At 31.4% G+C, this 18,424-nt stretch overlaps 1 protein-coding gene, 1 long non-coding RNA gene and 1 pseudogene across 3 annotated transcripts; 1 reads left to right on the top strand and 2 right to left on the bottom strand.

Moving 5' to 3' along the window:
* Positions 1-1,378: 1,378 nt before the first annotated feature.
* On the bottom strand, positions 1,379-5,108 carry LOC134266591 (uncharacterized; annotated as a pseudogene).
* Positions 5,109-6,305: 1,197 nt separating this feature from the next.
* On the top strand, positions 6,306-10,571 carry LOC134266590 (uncharacterized). Its single transcript, XM_062748814.1, has 3 exons — positions 6,306-6,396; positions 6,610-6,747; positions 7,777-10,571. Exon 3 carries the CDS (start codon positions 8,262-8,264, stop codon positions 10,569-10,571), a length of 2,310 nt encoding a protein of 769 aa, XP_062604798.1. The 5' UTR covers positions 6,306-6,396; positions 6,610-6,747; positions 7,777-8,261.
* Positions 10,572-15,073: 4,502 nt separating this feature from the next.
* On the bottom strand, positions 15,074-17,841 carry LOC134266589 (uncharacterized). Of its 2 annotated transcripts, XR_009992003.1 has the most exons (4): positions 17,826-17,841; positions 16,918-17,026; positions 15,838-15,932; positions 15,074-15,509 (listed from the first exon to the last, which is right to left on the bottom strand). It is a non-coding gene; the product is annotated as an uncharacterized LOC134266589 (long non-coding RNA). The 2 variants fall into 2 exon arrangements; XR_009992002.1 differs by lacking the exon at positions 17,826-17,841 and having other exon boundaries at positions 16,918-17,134.
* Positions 17,842-18,424: the final 583 nt, after the last annotated feature.

Raw genomic sequence — 18,424 nt, 5'->3', positions numbered from 1 at the left:
ATTTTATGTGGAATATCACATATAATTAACTATTTTATTTCACTTTTTCATGACATATAATAGTTTTATACATCAAACTTAATATTTTATGTGGAGTTTCATGTATAAATTTATTATTTTGTTTCACTTTTTCATGACATTTAATATTTTTTATATATCAAGTTTAAGATTTTATGTGGAATTTCACATAAAATACACTTATTTTATTTCATGTTTTCATGACATGTATTTAATATACATGAAATGACTTTGTTTGAAGTTTCATGTATTATGCTCACTTTTTATTCAATGTTACATGATGCTAAATGCAGCATTATTTCACTTTTAAGTCCATTCCATTATGAAGTACGCATATGGATATTAAGCCCATTTAAATATGAGAGACACCATATTCATCAAGTGTACATTCCTTTGAGCAAATGAATGGCTAACAAGACACTAATGATATTCAGAGTTCACAGAGACTAACTTCACATCATTTATTAATATTATGAACAAATAAAAAGTTTCATATAGGCAAAATCATTTAATAGTTTAAAATGTAAAATCACAATGCAGGTCTGTATTGCTAAATCAACACTTTCTTACGATGTTCAACATTTAAACTACTAACTAGTATTACAAGCATAATTCATTGGTTACTTTTACCCCGATAAGTGTCATTTTAGTTGTGCAAGTTGTTTCCATAAACTGATGAACTTCAGGACAAAACAAAACACTATAACATTTTGATTATGCAGCAATACTGATTTGCCCTCTAGCTTATTACTTAATTTCATAACAATTCAAACATGTACATTCATTAAATCAAAATAAAATTATTGATAACTTAATTTGCATTTTCATATTTCAAGTAAGCAAAAAATTGATTTTGACTGATGATAAAATTTCTGTCTTTAAACATTTTTCATGTATTAAATACTCTACATGTAGCTTTTTATGCATCTGTTTTAAAAACAAATCTCAAGATTCTTTTTCCTACAGTACACAAGATTTAATTTTTTCAATTGCCAACAAACGTTAAGAGGGTCCTTAAAAAATAAAATGTTCTTTAAAAAAAAAACATTTATAGAATAAAACTAACTTAAGTTGGAAACAAAAATCAATGAACATGATATACATGATATAACATTTCATATACAGCAGATGAATGATACTTCTGAATATTTAAGTGTATTTATAACATCATGAACTTCTCCAGTGAGTGTAGAAGAAAATTCAGTAGGTTTACATTATTTAACAACAAAATAAATTTTCAATTTTTAAATGAAAGAAACATATGTTGAAATAACACATGTCAAAATTGCAGTTTAAAAACAATATGAATTATGCGACTAATTTTTAAGATAAAAATGAATTGTGTGAACAAAATATTTAAAAAATACAAGAGAAAGAAAGCAAACAATTGCAACAAAATTGATTACAATAAAATTGATAATAAAAATTTTAAAATACATAAAGCCAATACCCCCACCCCAATTCACATCGTTACCACACAATCACTGAGCAAACACCCACTCATGTTCCTTTTGAACAGGAGTGGGTTTTTGCCTTACAGATGGAAACACTTCCTTTAACCCTTTTCATCATCTGCCGCAGTGAACGCTTAGACATGGTTCGTTCATATTTACTGTCTAATTCATCTAGGATTTTGATGAATTCATCGGACCTCCAAGGGAGGGGCTTTGTTCTCAAAAAGCTGTCGTCATCAGAGTTGTGCTCCTCCTCTGATGACATGTAGCTCAATTCAAGAGCACTTGAGACTCGCTGTTTCTTTGCCTCATCCCAACCCGACTTCTTCTCCACCATACTCCTTCTCCACTGCAATTTCTATAAGCATACAGAAATTATGATTACATAAACATCATGTAGCAATATTTTTTTGTATACATATTTTTAATATGTTGAAAATTCATATGGAATTTTCTGTAAATACAAGATATGTACCCTCTTTCTCCTGCTGTAGTGGAGCATTTTGTTCTTATGTTGCTCCACTTTTCCTGTTTTTTCTTTGTGTATTTTTTGAGCCATAGACTCAAAATACCGAGCAACTGCAGCTGTAAGAATAAGAAATATTTGTACATGTATCTGAAAATATTAGTAAAGACAATAAAATCATTACATATATGCAGAAAGATTCTACATTTGTACTATGAATACAATAAGCTATGACATTCAAGGCTTGTGTGTTTATATTTATTTGATTTTGATTGATCATCCTTCAAAAAAAGACATATTGGTTAAAATAAATAGGTCAAGAGTAGGGCATCATTTACACTTTTCAAATAATTTTCAGTTTTCAATTCAACTCTGGTTAAAAAAGCCACAAAACAATACAATTATTAATACATTTACAGGTACAAGAACTCTCAAAATAAAGTTTATTCTTTTAATAGATTTGTCGAAGAAAACAATGAAATATTAGCCCCTATCATGACTTCTTTCAACTTGTAATAGCAACAATTTCATAATTGTAAAATGTAGTGTATTCTAGAGTCATAACTTTTCCTGACAGTTGTACGTTATGAATAAAATAAAATGGCATATATATTTTTTCATGTGTGCAGCCATTGTTTTATTGTGCTTCTTCATAAATATTGCATCTTTGCAATTAAATGCAATTACTATTAATTTACTCAAAAATGTTGAGACTGAGGTTCTCAATGGAAAAAAAATAGGTTACGGTTGAAAGAGGTGACATGCTTTACAAATTGAAAATGTAGTTCACTGCTATCTCATACCAGTCCAGTTGTACACAACTTCTGAAGTTCTGGTAATGACTAACCATTCTTGACATCAAACTCAAATGGCAGTTAAAAGGCCTATATTTTACTTAACAAGTGCCAGATGGGTGATAAGCATTCACCAAGTCTAAGGAAACTTACCCTGTAGGATCCCCTCCTGCACATCATGATATAGCCCTTTTACAAACTGTTTCACAGCCTGTGTGGTGGCCTTGTTCACTTCGGATGATACTCTAAAAATGTGAAAGTTAATAAATTTTATATTGTCTCAAAGGCATATATTTAAGTTTTTTAAGATATTTTTTTCATAAGATTTTAATTAAATGCAGCATTTCAGTACCAGTTTTAAACACTTAAGTAGAAATATAAAAAATTACTTTGGTAAGTTGGGAAGTACATGTAATTGCTATTAAAATCAATCAAAACAAAATCAAATACTTCAGCTTAAGGTCTCCCATCTTAGTTTGCCAAGCAGCATAGCCATCCTCTTCAACAAGCTGCCTATATGCATCATGTACGGCTGTCTACATAAAAGAAAAATAACATAATTCAGGGTCTTGGGTTTGATTCCTCAGTTGAAACATCATTTTTCTGTACTTTAAAAATAAGAAAATGGTGCATATCAAAAAGTAAAAATAAATAAATTTACTTTCCCAAAACTGCTGTTTTATCACAAACATAAAGATATGGGGTCAATTACTGTGAATTGCATGTATATTCAAAACACATATGATCACTGATCAGTGTTGTGTTGTATTATTTTGAAATACTGTAGTATTAAAAACCCAATTGCAAAAGATCATTGTATTTCAGATATAATCATTAGTAAATGTACCCTTCAAAAATTATCAGCAGCATTCAAATTTTGAAAAAATGTTGATTGAATCTTATAGACATGTCTTAAACGTACTCTAATTTTTGGAGGAACATCAAAATGCGGTTCTTCTTTCCTTTTCCCCTTCTCTTTGATCCCCTCTTCCCTCATAGATTTCACTTCATCTTGAAGTTTATCTATCTTCTTTTCCATTGTTTTTAAATAACGTATAATAGCCTAAATAAAATAAAATGAAAGAAATGAAGGATGCACAATGTAGGTTAAGTGTATATATATTTCTGAATACAAATATGACAGTAAGACGCATGAAGAAATATGTAATTTATACAAGTCATTAGACTGATATTAAGTTCATTACAGCATTCACCAACTATCAGTTGCATCTTACTAACTACTCTACTGACTTAATGAAGCCCTTTATATATCTGTTAAATAAACTTTAATCCTTATAAAAATGTTTAACAATAACTGAATTTCTTCAAAAAAGGGCAATGTTCTAATGTTGATTTCCACATACCTCTTCTCCTGGGGAGAACTGGGGACTTGAACTTGGACCAGCCTGAGGAAGAGATTCAAAGGATGGCATTCTAGGAAGCTGGAGGAAATAAATTATTTATCATTATATGACCTATATGTTTAAGCAGAGAAAGGGGGGGTATATAGCCAGGGACCTACATATTTGTGTATACAGTTATACAGTAAGAGTATAGGTCCCTGGTAGAGCCCACCCGTCCTCTCCTTCCTTTCTCCTTAATTTAATTACAGTGTGTAATATATAGATCATGGGTATCAACATTGATCAATTAATGAATCATTGCATAAATTCCATTGTACATGTACAGCTAATGTATCAATTTCAACATGTTCAAGGCAAGAATGCATGTGCATATAAGTACTTACTGATCTACTTAGTCTACGACTGACAGAGTTTTTTGGCGTAGAAGTGAATATGGTCGAGGGAGGTGAAGATGACCTCTTCTTGGAGTTAGGCCTAGCGTTTTTCTGGAAATACTAGGCCTACGTCCCGTCAAGGTGCTAGGCACATCAGAGTCATCACTACTCTGTTCATTCCCATCTGGGCGATAACTTTCTTCTGAGTCCACCATGTCCACGTAAGAGGAATTTTCATCAGAGGACATAGTGAAATTTAATCACTGTTCTACAGTAAGGATGCGGCAGCGCGGAATAATTGAAATCGAACTTTCCGCCAATTTTAATGTTAATTGTTATTTTCGCATCTTCACAACCCAGGGGTTTCTTCAAGTCTATTTTACTGTTTAAACATATATTGCTTAAACAAAAAATATCAAAATAATTAACCTCGTTTGAATTATTGAATTTTATCCTGTCTTTCCCCTTGATTTACTTTAATATAAATTACGAAAATGTACAAGGATGAATTCCATCATTTTCATCCAATCAGCAGCAGCAGTTTCCGCGGCAGTAACTTGACTCCTAGCCGGTGTAAACATGTGTGAAAAGAAATTGGTGAATATTTAGAGTTCTGAGGTTTAAGAAGATAACTTACAGGTATGTGTTGAAAAGATATACTATTCAAAATTACATGATGTCATTGTGATGTCATTTGTCAGTACCCTATGTTACAATTGGAATAAAAGCTACAATTTACAAAGTTTTAGTTGACCTGTGTCGGCCTCAATATTGGGCGCGGTGCCGCCATCTTTTACAATCTAAAATCACAAACAAAAGGAATATTGTCTTAGAGTACAGGCCAGTTTCTTATATCCTTTTCAGCAGTTCAGTAACAGCTGAGTGACAGTACTAGTTTCATGAATTATTTGATTTATTTCAGTCCCATCAGAAATACATATTTTATGTCTTCTAGTTCCATGCACATGCATGTCTACTATAAATAGTTTACCAATGTTGGCCAACACTACACCTAACATACAGGGAAATCTCATTTTACGGTATGATACATGTATCATCTTTTTGTAATTATCTGTACAAAGAGGGTAGTATCCATGTCATTCGAGTACTGCATGATTAAAATATACAAGGATTTCCCACTACCCAAGGTAGGACCAAACTCCGTCCTCATTCACAGGTGCAAAAGCCCCCCTTTCCCACCTAAAAAATTCCTGCTTTTCTCCCCAAACAATAAGTTGCATTCAAAATTTTATCGGGATCGGAATACGCTAAAACAAACTAGGCCTAGTATAAACAAAAGCACCCCAGGTTGGAAATGATAAGTTATTTTAATGATTTCAACATAGAGCGACATGATTCTGATATGAGCTTGAAAGAGATGTTTTGGTAGGTTTTGAGGATAAGAGTAAAAGGTATTAAGGTAAAGAGTTGATATGTTTAAATCCATGTGATATCATGTTTATATCAATATGCAATTATCGGTGTCAAGTTGCCAACACAAATTTCCTCAAGAACTTAAAGAATAAGTGTATGGCAATCATTGACACGTTTTGAAATAAAAAACAATGAAAAAAGACAGAGCAAAATTAATTTGATATATAGGATTCACTATTTCAAGAGAAATAAACATGTTATACAGTAAATAACCATAATTTGTTAATTTCATGAAAATTTAATCCATTGAAGTTTAACCATTTCCTGATAATGGTTTAGCTGTTAGTAAAAATTAAGTTTGACAATTTATTTCATTTTTCAGGTCATTAGGTTACCATACTGAGATTGGTTAGGGTTCCTCTTGTGAACTGCAACACAGAATTACATACACCATCACAAGAGCCACATTTCTGTAACAGCTGGGCCAAGCACGATTCGGATAGTTGGCAATATAGAAGAAGACAGGAGCATTAATAGAAATATATGCACCAAGTAAGGAAGTTTATTTCAAATGGTTCATGCTATTAATTTTAAAATTATTTTACACATTTTACAAGATTTTTTTTATTGTCAACCAAAGGTATGTTTAACATTTTTTTCACGAGGTTGCACACACTGAATTGAAATTTGGTAGAATGTATATAGATTTATCAAAAGAATATCTACAAACATCTGTTGTTGATATTATCATTAATTTTATTATAGATGAAATGGGAAAACACTCTCTAGAAAATAAAAGGAGGAAGAGGCAAGAAAAAAGGAAGAAACACAGAATGGAAAAGGCAAGGCTCCTGCAGTTGAATGAGAGTTCTGAGGAATTCGAAATGTTCAATAAAAAAAACAGTAAATATTACCGCTATTTGTGATGAAAAGTGATCAATTTTAGGGTTGGACACCGGTACACGGTACCAGTACCGTACTGAATAGTTACTTCAAAAATACCTGTAAAATACCGTTTCATTTAATACCGGTACTGATAACGGTATTTCATAATCTTTAAAACATTGTTAAAGATTTAATAAAATAATTTTTTGAAAAAGATTCCAGACTCGCGAAACTTGATTCTCTGTGCATTGAAAGGGTAGGCTAATTAACAAAATCAGTACTGAGGAAGATACTTCCTTTCTACAACCGATATTCGAGAAAAACCAACACTTATTAAAAAAATATTTACATTAATCTTGTTTCAGTTTTATTAATAGAAACCAATAAAAATTGTCAATTAAAAAGGGAAATCGTTGCGAATTTGTGATGTAATCTCTCTCCATTTCTCATGTTTCGTCGTTTAGTGATACCAAGCAAAATGGCGACAGGATGAAGCAATCAGCTGTCATTTAGCAGAGAATTAGACAACAGTGTTTCTTATATTTTTTTTTATTTTATTGAGATTCAGATTAATTTGTTTTGTTCATCATTTAATAAAAGGTTGAATTATAGAAATAGAATATATTTAAAACATTTTAGATTATAACATTGAAAGTTTGGTTATAAGCGGTGATAATTGAAAGCATATTTGTCATTAAAATAAACCCGGATTCTCATTCATCAATGTATAGTACATTCCGTTAAAAATACCGTATCCTTTCAAAAATACCGGTATGGTATCGTACCGTTTCATCCTTAACGGTATCCAACCCTAATCAATTTATTTTAGAATATACAACTTGTATTAACTCAAGGTAATGAATGTCATTGTATGATTGCTTGCTTAACATTACTATTATTATATACTCATATTGATGAAAAATAATTATTGAAGATGAAAAGGAATTCTTATAGGTAATTTTATTAAATTTGAATGATTTCCATTTTTGATACAATTGCTAAAATTGTTCAGCATACATATTTTGATTTTAATATTAATTTTTGCAGCGGAGAAAGTTGGTCTTGAGGAGGAATATTCAATTTTAGAGGAGGCAGAAAAGGAAGTAAAATCACAGTGCGCAAAGGATTCCATATATATCGATGAAACGTTCATAGAAAAGAGGACCAATTACAAAACGGCAAAAGAATTATTTGGGGACGGGAACAGGGATGCGGTTAAGTTGCGAAAAACATTGGAGGATGAAAGACAGAAAAGAGAAAAGCTTTTAAGATTTACTAACCATTGTATTCATTTTATAAAAAGTAAGAAGAAATGTAAATTTTGCTGCAAGACTTAAAAGGATTTTTGATATTGTTAAATTGGTTAGTAGTATATTTCCAAAGATTTTGAGTTATTAGCACATTTTTTAGTCATGAGTAATTGTATATTTTTTGGTAATTATCTATTTTAAGCTTTTTCAATAATGAGTTGTTAGAATTGTATTTTTTGCAATTTTTGAATTTAATAGTTCCAAAAGGGAATATTTATAACCATGTCAGGGAAACAAAAACTTTCAGTTTTTCACCAAGCTCAAAGAAAAAAAATGTCAAGGAAAGAATGTCCAGGATGTAAACAATCATTTACATCTAGGTATTTTAGGCAGCATAAAGAAATGTTTTTTTGTAATAATCAATGGAGTTGTTCCAAGTCTGGGTTAGAAAATGTTGAATTTTTATCTCAGGAGAATGTAGAGGAATCATCAGAGAGTTCATCAGATGAGAACCTATCTTCTCATAGATTACACAATGTTTTTCAATCATACATTAGCAAAAAATTTTCTGTTAATTGTGACGCTGAGTCTGAAAGTGAAGATGAGGTCTGGAATAATGCAAGTTTGGAGGATTTAGATTTAGACCTTCAAACAGAAGAACTTTGTGAAAGAAATGAAATTAATGATGTGAATGTTTCAAACCCAAATATAAAATTTGGGACACTTTTGATGTGGTTATGTATATTCATTTGTACCTGGCAAGCCATTTTTATGCTGCCAGACTGTGTTATAAACAGCCTTCTTTCATTTTTACATACATTCTTTTCTAGAATTGGAAAAGAGTCATTCATATTTTCAAGTTTAGCTACTATTTTTCCAGGCTCAGTTTATTTGTTATGGAAAAGAATAGGCTTGAAAAAAGACAATTTTACGAAATATGTTGTATGCAGAAAATGTTTTTCTATTTACCTCTACAATGATTGTGTATTGAATTTAGAGGGCCAAACTGTGTCTGCTAAATGTCCTTTTGTAGAATATCCTAACCATACACAGCCAGCAAGGCGTAGACCATGTGGGGAATTGTTGTTAAAATCTGTAACACTTTTAGATGGTACAAAAAAACTTTACCCATTTAAAACTTACTGCTATAAACCTATTCAAGAATCTTTGCAAGATTTAGTTAAAAGGCCTGGGTTTAAAGATCTTTGTAACCATTTGCGATCAAGGAAGAAGTCACCTGGGTTTTTGACAGATATTTATGATGGAAATGTCTGGAAGGAGTTTCAAAGTTCAGAAAAAAATAGCTTCTTAACCCATCGAAATAATTATGGTTTAATGTTAAATCTAGACTGGTTTCAGCCATTTAAACATGTTAAATATTCAGTTGGTGTTTTGTATGCAGTAATTTTGAATTTGCCCAGAAATGAAAGATTTAAATTGAAGAATGTATTGTTGATAGGTGTTATTCCAGATTTAAAACATGAACCTTCTGTAAATAGTTTCATAACACCTCTTGTTAATGAGCTTAAAGTAGCATGGTCACAAGGATTTCAGTTGGCTTCATGTAAAAGTTCGTATTTGAAAAAGAATTTTAAAGTTGCGGTCATGTGTGTTGGATGTGACATTCCAGCAACACGGAAATTATGTGGATTTTTGGGTCATTCTGCATCATTAGGTTGCTCAAAATGTCTTAAAAAATTTCCAGGTAGTGTAGGCAATAAAGATTATTCAGGTTTCGATGTAAAGAATTGGTCTGCAAGAACACTTGATGCTTATAATTTATCTTCAAAAGCTGTAAAAAAAGCCAAAACTCAGACTGAGAAAGAAAAACTTGAAGCCTTTCATGGAGTGAAATATTCAGTATTGAGTGAAATTGAGTATTTTGACCCCATAAGAATGTCCATTATTGATCCAATGCATAATTTATTTCAAGGAACTGCCAAAAAAATGATGAAAATGTGGCTTGATTTGAAAGTTTTACATTCAGATCAGTTAGTTTTGATTCAGGAAAAGGTTGATTCTGTTGATGCAGCAAGCAACATAGGAGGAATTCCTAGAAAAATTGCATCCTCATTTGGAGGATTTACTGCTGAGCAATGGAAAAATTGGACACTTTTTTTCTCCATATTTGCACTTGCAGATATTTTGCCAAAAACAGATTTGGATGTATGGCGAAATTTTGTTTTAGCATGTAGAGCTTTAACCTCTAAATTTATCTCAAGTGTAGAATTAGCTAAGTTTGATAATTATGTTATTGAATTTTGTAAAGGCGTGGAAAGAGTTTATGGTGATTCTTGTATCACACCAAATATGCACATGCATTGTCATTTATCACAATGTGTACTTGATTATGGTCCTGTTTATTCTTTCTGGCTTTTTAGTTTTGAAAGGTATAATGGTCATTTGGGAAGTATCCCAAATAATAGTAGGTCTATAGAAATGCAGCTTATGAGAGTTTTTTTAAGAGATTCTTTTGTACATTCTTTGCAATTCCCTTGTTTGTATTTTGATGAATTTAAAGGGTTTTTATCACAGCCAGCGACAAAAATCAAACACTTTTATTCCAATAATTATCGTTTAATTATAAAATAATGTTTTAAACTGTTGTATTTAAGCAGTCCGTAATGTTTTGAAAATCTCCACTAATTAGATAGGGGTCACGTGGTACTTTGAAACGTCATAGGTGTCAATGGGCAATTAGACAGAAAAAAATAGCTCGTAAAGCGTATCGTAATTCTACCGTATAGATATTTGCATGAAATAAAAAGAATACACCGCTAGGTTGGAAGAAATTCTGATATTGACAATATAACTTTGGCTATGGATGCTCAATCTTATATGAATTAACTTATACAACAGAAAAATAAACAAAAAACATACCGTGAAAGGAGGATAGGGCATTGAATACGAAGCCGTTAATGAAGACTCCTGCCTTCGACTAAACAGATCGAATTATTAACGTTTAACTTCTTGAATAATTATAAAAATGATTTTAATAAATTATACATAAACAGGTCTTGTGTTTCTTGTATTGTTCAATGAACATCATTTGATAGAAAGGCCACTTCGATCTTCAAAAGCGCCGTGCAGGACAACACATAGGCAAATTTGCCGGACTTTTAATATTGCCTATTGATAAATTATTATTTTTTGAAAAATACTATTTGAAAAATGTGTGATCGTTTTACATTAACATTATGTCATGTCTGAATATGTTCCAGTCACTGACCGAAAAATTGCATCCGTCACCGACCAAGTCCCTGGCAAGTAAAAAAACTTCCTAAAACCTTTCCTGTGCTGATTTTTCATAAACAAACGCCAAAATTATATCTAATTATCTATCAATTAACCAATTATCGTTTATTTAATTTCTAAGGGTTTTAAGACGAAGCCATTGAGCCGTTTTGTAAACACGATAAGTACTTTTATGACACATGACGTCAGAGCAATGGCGCGCATTCTTCTGGCGATCAAAATATGCATATTGAGAAATTCAAACTTTGAATCGCTGAAACACCCAAAATATTAATTTTCTTACCAAAAAAAATTTGATGGATGATTTTCATAGCATATAAACCTTGTTATATCAAAAAATCATGATGCATGATAAAAACCCTTTAAGAAACATTTTCCAAGTGTGACAGAGTTATGTACAGACAAAATTACTTCTGATTCTGATATTTTGAAAATATTGTACATGTCTAAGAGAAGTGCTCAGATTATTGGGCAGGACTGGCAAATTTGTTCTGCATTTGAATGTCAAAAGTCATCATGTCATGTTCTATGTTCAGCTGACTTTGATATGTTAAAAAAAACATACAAACATATTTACCCAGATCTCTGTGAACATATAGATTGTATTCCAAAGTCTTATAGAAAATGTTCATTTATCTCTCTTGGAGGAGAAGTTTATGGATCTTGTCAATCTCGTCACAAGCGATCTTCATTTGTCATGGCGTACTGGCATTCAAACGATGGAAAAATCATTGAAGAAGTTGGATCAGGCGAACTCCGCCCCGGAATAATTCAGTACTTTTTGCAGCACAACCTCATTGTAGGAGATGAAAACCGTGTTCACTTGTTTGCAAAAGTCTTGTGGCTTGCACCACTCCCAAATGTGTACAGATATCACTGTGGAAAGCCTGTTGAGTTATGGAGACAGAATGTTTTTGACACTTTTGGACCTTCTGCTTTCATTCCAGTTCAGAGAATCAGTAGTAAATACATTTGTGCTGATGGTATGCTTTTTAACAAGTGTGTATCATATGTTTGTCCTGTTATTAAAGGTGTAAATGTGTGAACAAGTTTAAATAAGGTTCATGTATTTTAATTGCTGTATTGATAAATTGAGGCATTTGGAAATGATGCATCCTCTCTGGAAGGATGTGCGTCCTGTGCCAGGTGGTGTCGGCCATCTTGGAAGGATGTGCGTCCTGTGCCAGGTGGTGTAGGCCATCTTGGAAGGATGTGCGTCCTGTGCCAGGTGGTGTCGGCCATCTTGGAAGGATGTGCGTCCTGTGCCAGGTGGTGTAGGCCATCTTGGAAGGATGTGCGTCCTGTGCCAGGTGGTGTCGGCCATCTTGGAAGGATGTGCGTCCTGTGCCAGGTGGTTTCCGTCATCTTGGAAGGATGAACTTAATGTGCCTGGTGTAAAATATAGATGTGCCTGGAGATTTCATTAACTGTTCAATGTTATTTTTTTAAGTGTGTGTTATAACATTTGAATTGTTTATTGTATCATTGGTACTTCAGAAGTAAAGTGTTTTTTTTGCAATTTTTTAGACCATTATTATCATTATTATTTTATAGAAGTAATGGAGTTAGTTGATACATGACATGTTCATTTAAATGAATAAAATTTTGTTCAATGTTTATGAGAACTTTTGTGCTGTTTGTATAATGAGTATTTCATTTAAAACTAAATGAATTCTTAATAGATGAAAGAAAATGTGGATTGCATGGTTGATTGCAACCAGTGACCAATGAAATGCAACATGCAATATAGAGAGAGTATTCTTTTCCAATAAAGGGCCCAAAGAGAGGCACGGAAGATAAATTAGTAGACAAAGGCAGTGCATTATCAATTAAGATAATAGATATGAATTTAAAATTGTGTGAAATTAAAATAAATAAAAAACAAGTTGTGCTTTACAGTTTACAATATCATTTTAAATGATGAGAGAGTTATTGTCCAAGTTGAAATAAGAATTTATTATTATAATTTTGACATAGAGAAAGGAATAATGATTTAATTTATTTTAATGTCTGTAGTAAAGACATCCATGATCAAAGGGAAAATATAAACCCATTTTAAAAGGTGGGTGGGGCATCAATTAAAAAAAGGGTATAAATTCCAACTATTTGCATCACCATGATTTACTTTTGCAAACAGATGGGGTAGCAATGAATGAACAATCTCACCAGCAAAATATGATATCTGAAAAAAGGGGGACAGTAGCATGTTTAACGTATTTCTTCGACAAAATTGCTGATCATTTGTCATAAAATAAAATTTTCCTTAAACCCCAATTATACTTGAAACTCCGGGTTTAATGGCGTTTAATCATTTTTAAACATGACGTAAAGTTGAGATTTAATTACCATTAAACTTTGGTGTATAATTTAATATTAAATTCGAATTAAACTTGAAAGTTCATGTAAAATGTAAATTTAATTAAGTTTAATTTTAGGTCCTCCTACACTTTTTATGACACTTTCACTGCATGAAAAGTCGGGTTTAATTTTACCTTAAATGTGATTTAAATGCTGCGATTATTTAATGTTTAAATGCATATTATAATATATTGTGGGATCGTAGATGTTAGAAAATAATTAGCATTTAATACGAGTTTAATGAAAAATTAAAAGAACAAATTTAATAAAGTTTGGAAAATTGTAAACTTACTAATACGTTCGGATTTTAGTCTGCCGTAAACAATTATTATACCTCTAATATACAAAACGTATAATTATTATTAAACATGGCCATAAAATTAAGTTTTACGGTCACATTAAATTTGTTCGTTTAATAAAATTTAACGTAGATCTTTACCTCATTATTTTTTGTTAAATTCACACTTTACTTTATAATACTTCCAAAAATTAAGTTATATACGGAGAATTATAAACTTACTAATACGTACAAATTTTATTCTTTCATAAACTAATATTAAATCTCTTGTATATGTGATGAAAATGTACGGATTAAACCTTCCCATATAATTAAGATTTAAGGTTGTATTTGATGAAATTTAACATTATTATATTATTGCATAATATTTTTATTTTACATTTATTCCATCAATAATTTGTATGGTTTACAATTGTGGGTTTTTTGGCAAGTATTTTACAATCTTACACAAATCCATTTCTCATTCAATTTTATTAGATGTTATCTCAATAGTGTACAAACAATGAGTTCTAACAAAGTACAAAATATTTCAAATTTAAGCCTAAAAGTCAGAATTAAAAAATTTACAATCATGACTGTAGCTCAATTATAATGGAGTAAATTTCTACATACTAGTAGTAAGTAATATACTGAAGTAATTATAAATAATATAAGAATAGTATTGTATGTAAAATTCAAATCCGCAATAAATCAAAACACAACAGGTAAAAAATGTAGTCATTCTGGACTCCAAAAGACTGCAAAATCTTACTGAAACTGCCCCTATTAAAACTTCTGCATGGGTTGTAAATGGCTTTTCAATTTCCCACAATAAATTATATCATACTTTGCATAAAAAGAATAAAAGTTGCCAATAAAAGTTGTCCATTCTTTTTACATGTGCATTTTAATAAGACACACTAAGCAATTAACAGAGAAGCCTCACTCGCCCACAAGCAACAGCAAAAGGATCGGTCAGAGACACCACCTTTCTCTTGCTTGGGTATCAAGATCTGCAACTTACTGCCAGCAAAGCTCTTTTAGACCACCCTTGATCATGATTGTCTTATTTTTTCCACAATAATGTCCATGCACTTATTATTTAAGTTAGACTTGTACATATATGTGATATATAAATCAAGATTAAAATGTATGTCATTGCAGACCAATAAATGTTTAAACAATAAAACACATAACAGTTTTAATCTGTAATCAAGCATAAGAAAAAACTTTCACTGTCAAAAATACAACACTAGGTATATTTTTCTTATCTAACATTGAATTTGTGCAAAACAGTAGCAACTCAGATATTTCATCTCTAATAGCCCATCTCTGTTCAATTAATACATCCATAGGTTTGACTCTTTTAGATTCTTTATTTGTCCTAGTTCTTCTTATGCTCTGCCTTTTAGAGTGCTTTGATTTGAGAATGGCACTTTTGGTGTCCTGTTCTTTGAAGACATTCTCACATTCATCAGAACGCAACTTCAGCTTTCTAATTTCATAGATAGTATTATCTTTAGAATCATTTTTTGTACTATGAAGACGTAATCAATATTTAAAACTGCTTTTTCTTGCTTCTTCTTCTCTTCATGCCAAGAAGTTTTCAGCTCTGGAGAAGCACACCTAGCTCCTAATTTCTACAATAAACATAAAAATAAATACCAATTTGCCTATATATACATATTATATGTGTGCTTCCGGATTTATGCAATTGCATATATTAAATAGTAAAAACAAAATCTGAGTTGATTTTAAAATTATCATTTGACCTAGAGGAAACACAGCTCAATTTTGCTTAATTAAAAATTTACAGAAGACTACAAAAGATATGCCATTTTTTCAAATCTGGGTAATAAAGACAGATAATTATCTATAATTTCAGGCCAGCGAGCTACAGATTTCTAAGCGTGTAAATTTGGGTCTAATGATTTTTTTCACCATCTTTTTTTTTTTGGAGCATTTTACCTGCTTGACCTTGAACATGTTGAGGTGCCCTTTTCTCTGCTCCTCCACACTAATTCTTTCATTTAGCAGCAAGATACTATGGATATGGTAAAAAGCTGTCATAAACAAAATATGAAAAATTAATAACAGGTGTGGCTCTCCATAGAAAGAATATACAAAAAAGGAGAAAAAATATACAAACAGGGTATACTTATGACTAACATGACTACGGCAAGAAGATAACATTTTACACAATGAAAAAAATTCTCTGTGTCATCTAGTTAAGTGAATTGCATAAAGAAAACATATAATTATATGTATAGATCAAATTTATAGACGACAAAATATGATATGAAACATACATAATGGTACCGTAGTCCGAGCACATGGAATTTGAAGATTTACAGAGTTTAGGAAAATGCAAAGAATAGCATTTACAGCATTTATCATATTAAGACACACATATATATATAGTTTCACAGCAGCAAGCTGCAGAATTTGTGGAAGTACATGTAAATTGGGGACTGGTGACTTTTTGCTTTTTTTTTTTTTTTTTTTTTTAGCAATTTACCAATGTATTTACCTCCTGACCTTGAATATGTTGAGGTGCGCAACCCTTTTCTTCGTGTTCCTCCACGATATTTTATTTAATGTAGCAGAAAGATACTATGGATAAAAAAAATATGAAAAATTAAAAGCAGGTATGGCATCTCGTAGAAAAAATATACAAACAGATGTATTTATGATATAGAGCAAGTAGATAACATTCATACAATAATAAAATCCTCAAACTTTGTGATCTAGTACATATTATGATATGTGTTATATTAAATTTAGAGACGACAAAACATGATATGAAATGGGTGTACATACTCGGAACACATGGAATTTAAGAGTAAACTTAAATGCAAAGGTTAGCATCTACAGCATTTAACATGCAAGTTATTGGGATAATGAACAAGTGATTTAACATAAAGTAAAATATATTAACAACTTACACTGTAGATAGCAAGTTTTTAAAGTGGACAACAAATGCAAACTTCCAGTAAATGGTGGCAATCTCATACACAAGAAGTTGTACAACAAATGATTAATTCGTACCTCATACTGGGTAGCCAAATATCTGGTCAAGTCACTTTCAGGAAGAGAGCCTCAGCAAGTTCAATGTTGATCATTCCCATAGCTACTTCAAACTTTTCTGGCACAATTTCTGAAAGAAAAGATGTATCTTGCAGGGATTTTTATTCAAACTAGGAATAATTCTCATGAATGTAAAAATTTGAAAAGTTTATAGATGACCGACGAATACCAGACACAGAACAGAAAACTCGCTCGGGTCTTAAAATGGCTCAGGTGAGCTAAAATAAATCAATTCATGTTCAGGGTTCGACACTAACATTTTTAGGCTTTGGTACGGCCGGACTAGTGCTTCTTTACTTTTACTAGTCCGTGGTCGATTTTATGAGTCCGTCAAAAGTGAAAATAAATAAATAGAATTATTGTTGCAATGTACTTTTTATACTTTTTTTGAAATAAACGAAGCATTAACATGAAATGTTTATACCAAGAATCCGTTGAAATCGCATAATCAGGAACTACGATCGTATTCCCGATCTCATTCGTTTTTCTTTATAGATGATTACATCATCTAAACATCCGACATCTTTTTTTTTATGTGTCATACTAAATCATTATCACTAAAATGTTTAATTTCATACCAATGAGTCCTAAAATTAAGCGCCGAATTGACTCAGAATTACCTAACTTCCTGCCAAGAACCTAGAAAGCTAAAAATAAATATGGGGTTTTCCAGTGAAAGTTGTCGAAAATTTGAACATCGGTAATTTCTTTTTTCTCCCAAGAAAACTTAATTAGTCCGTTCGGACTAATTAGCTTCAATTTTTATTAGTCCGAATGAAAATGTATTAGTCTGAGACTAACGGACTAAAGTTAATTTCGAACCCTGAGGTGATTTTATTGATCTTATCAGAAAATTTAAGAAATCTTACCGTTGTGTTAATCTTCACACTGCTTTTGTCATTTCTTGTGAGCATTTGGACTCCTGTAAATAATGCATGCATAATTGTGCATCGTAGAATGTGATAGCTATTTTTAATAATTCATGCTTACGTTTTTAACGTTAAAAAATTATGCATAGCTCAGAATCCATTGCTATTGTATTTTTAGGATAAGGAAAATAAGAATATAAACCTCGTATTGTCTACTTGGTATATAGCATTTCAAGTTGTTGCATTATTTTTTATACTCTTATGCTAAAAGATACAAGTTAATAATAACATTGTTTGTTTATTTGTGATAATAGAAAATTTGAGCGGTATGGTTCTCACCATTTTCACAAGCTGTCTACATAGCCGGCGTTATGGGGAATCGTCTCAGGCACAGTCCACACTGCAGCTATTTAAATAATCAAAATAAGTGCTCAATATATTCTTGAGTAGGCATTAAGAAATAAATAATTTATTACATTGTACAACACTCTCTGTAAATGCTGAACAGAGAAACACTTTAGTGACAAAAATTCTGAAACCAATCCCAAACGAGAAAATTCTGGTTAAAATCCATCTTTAAGTTAGATGGTTAAAAGTGT

Source organism: Saccostrea cucullata, unplaced genomic scaffold (genome assembly GCF_032062105.1).
Source record: "Saccostrea cucullata isolate Sc308-1 unplaced genomic scaffold, CSIRO_AGI_Scuc_v1 ctg10000, whole genome shotgun sequence".
Taxonomy (NCBI): Eukaryota; Metazoa; Mollusca; class Bivalvia; order Ostreida; family Ostreidae; genus Saccostrea; species Saccostrea cuccullata.
Note: the sequence above shows the minus strand (reverse complement) of the source record. Positions and strands in the feature narration are given on the sequence as shown.

Bases quoted from the DNA above. Each gene is read 5' to 3' on its own strand.
- LOC134266590 (XM_062748814.1), top strand. From the start codon at position 8,262: ATGTCAGGGAAACAAAAACTTTCAGTTTTTCACCAAGCTCAAAGAAAA.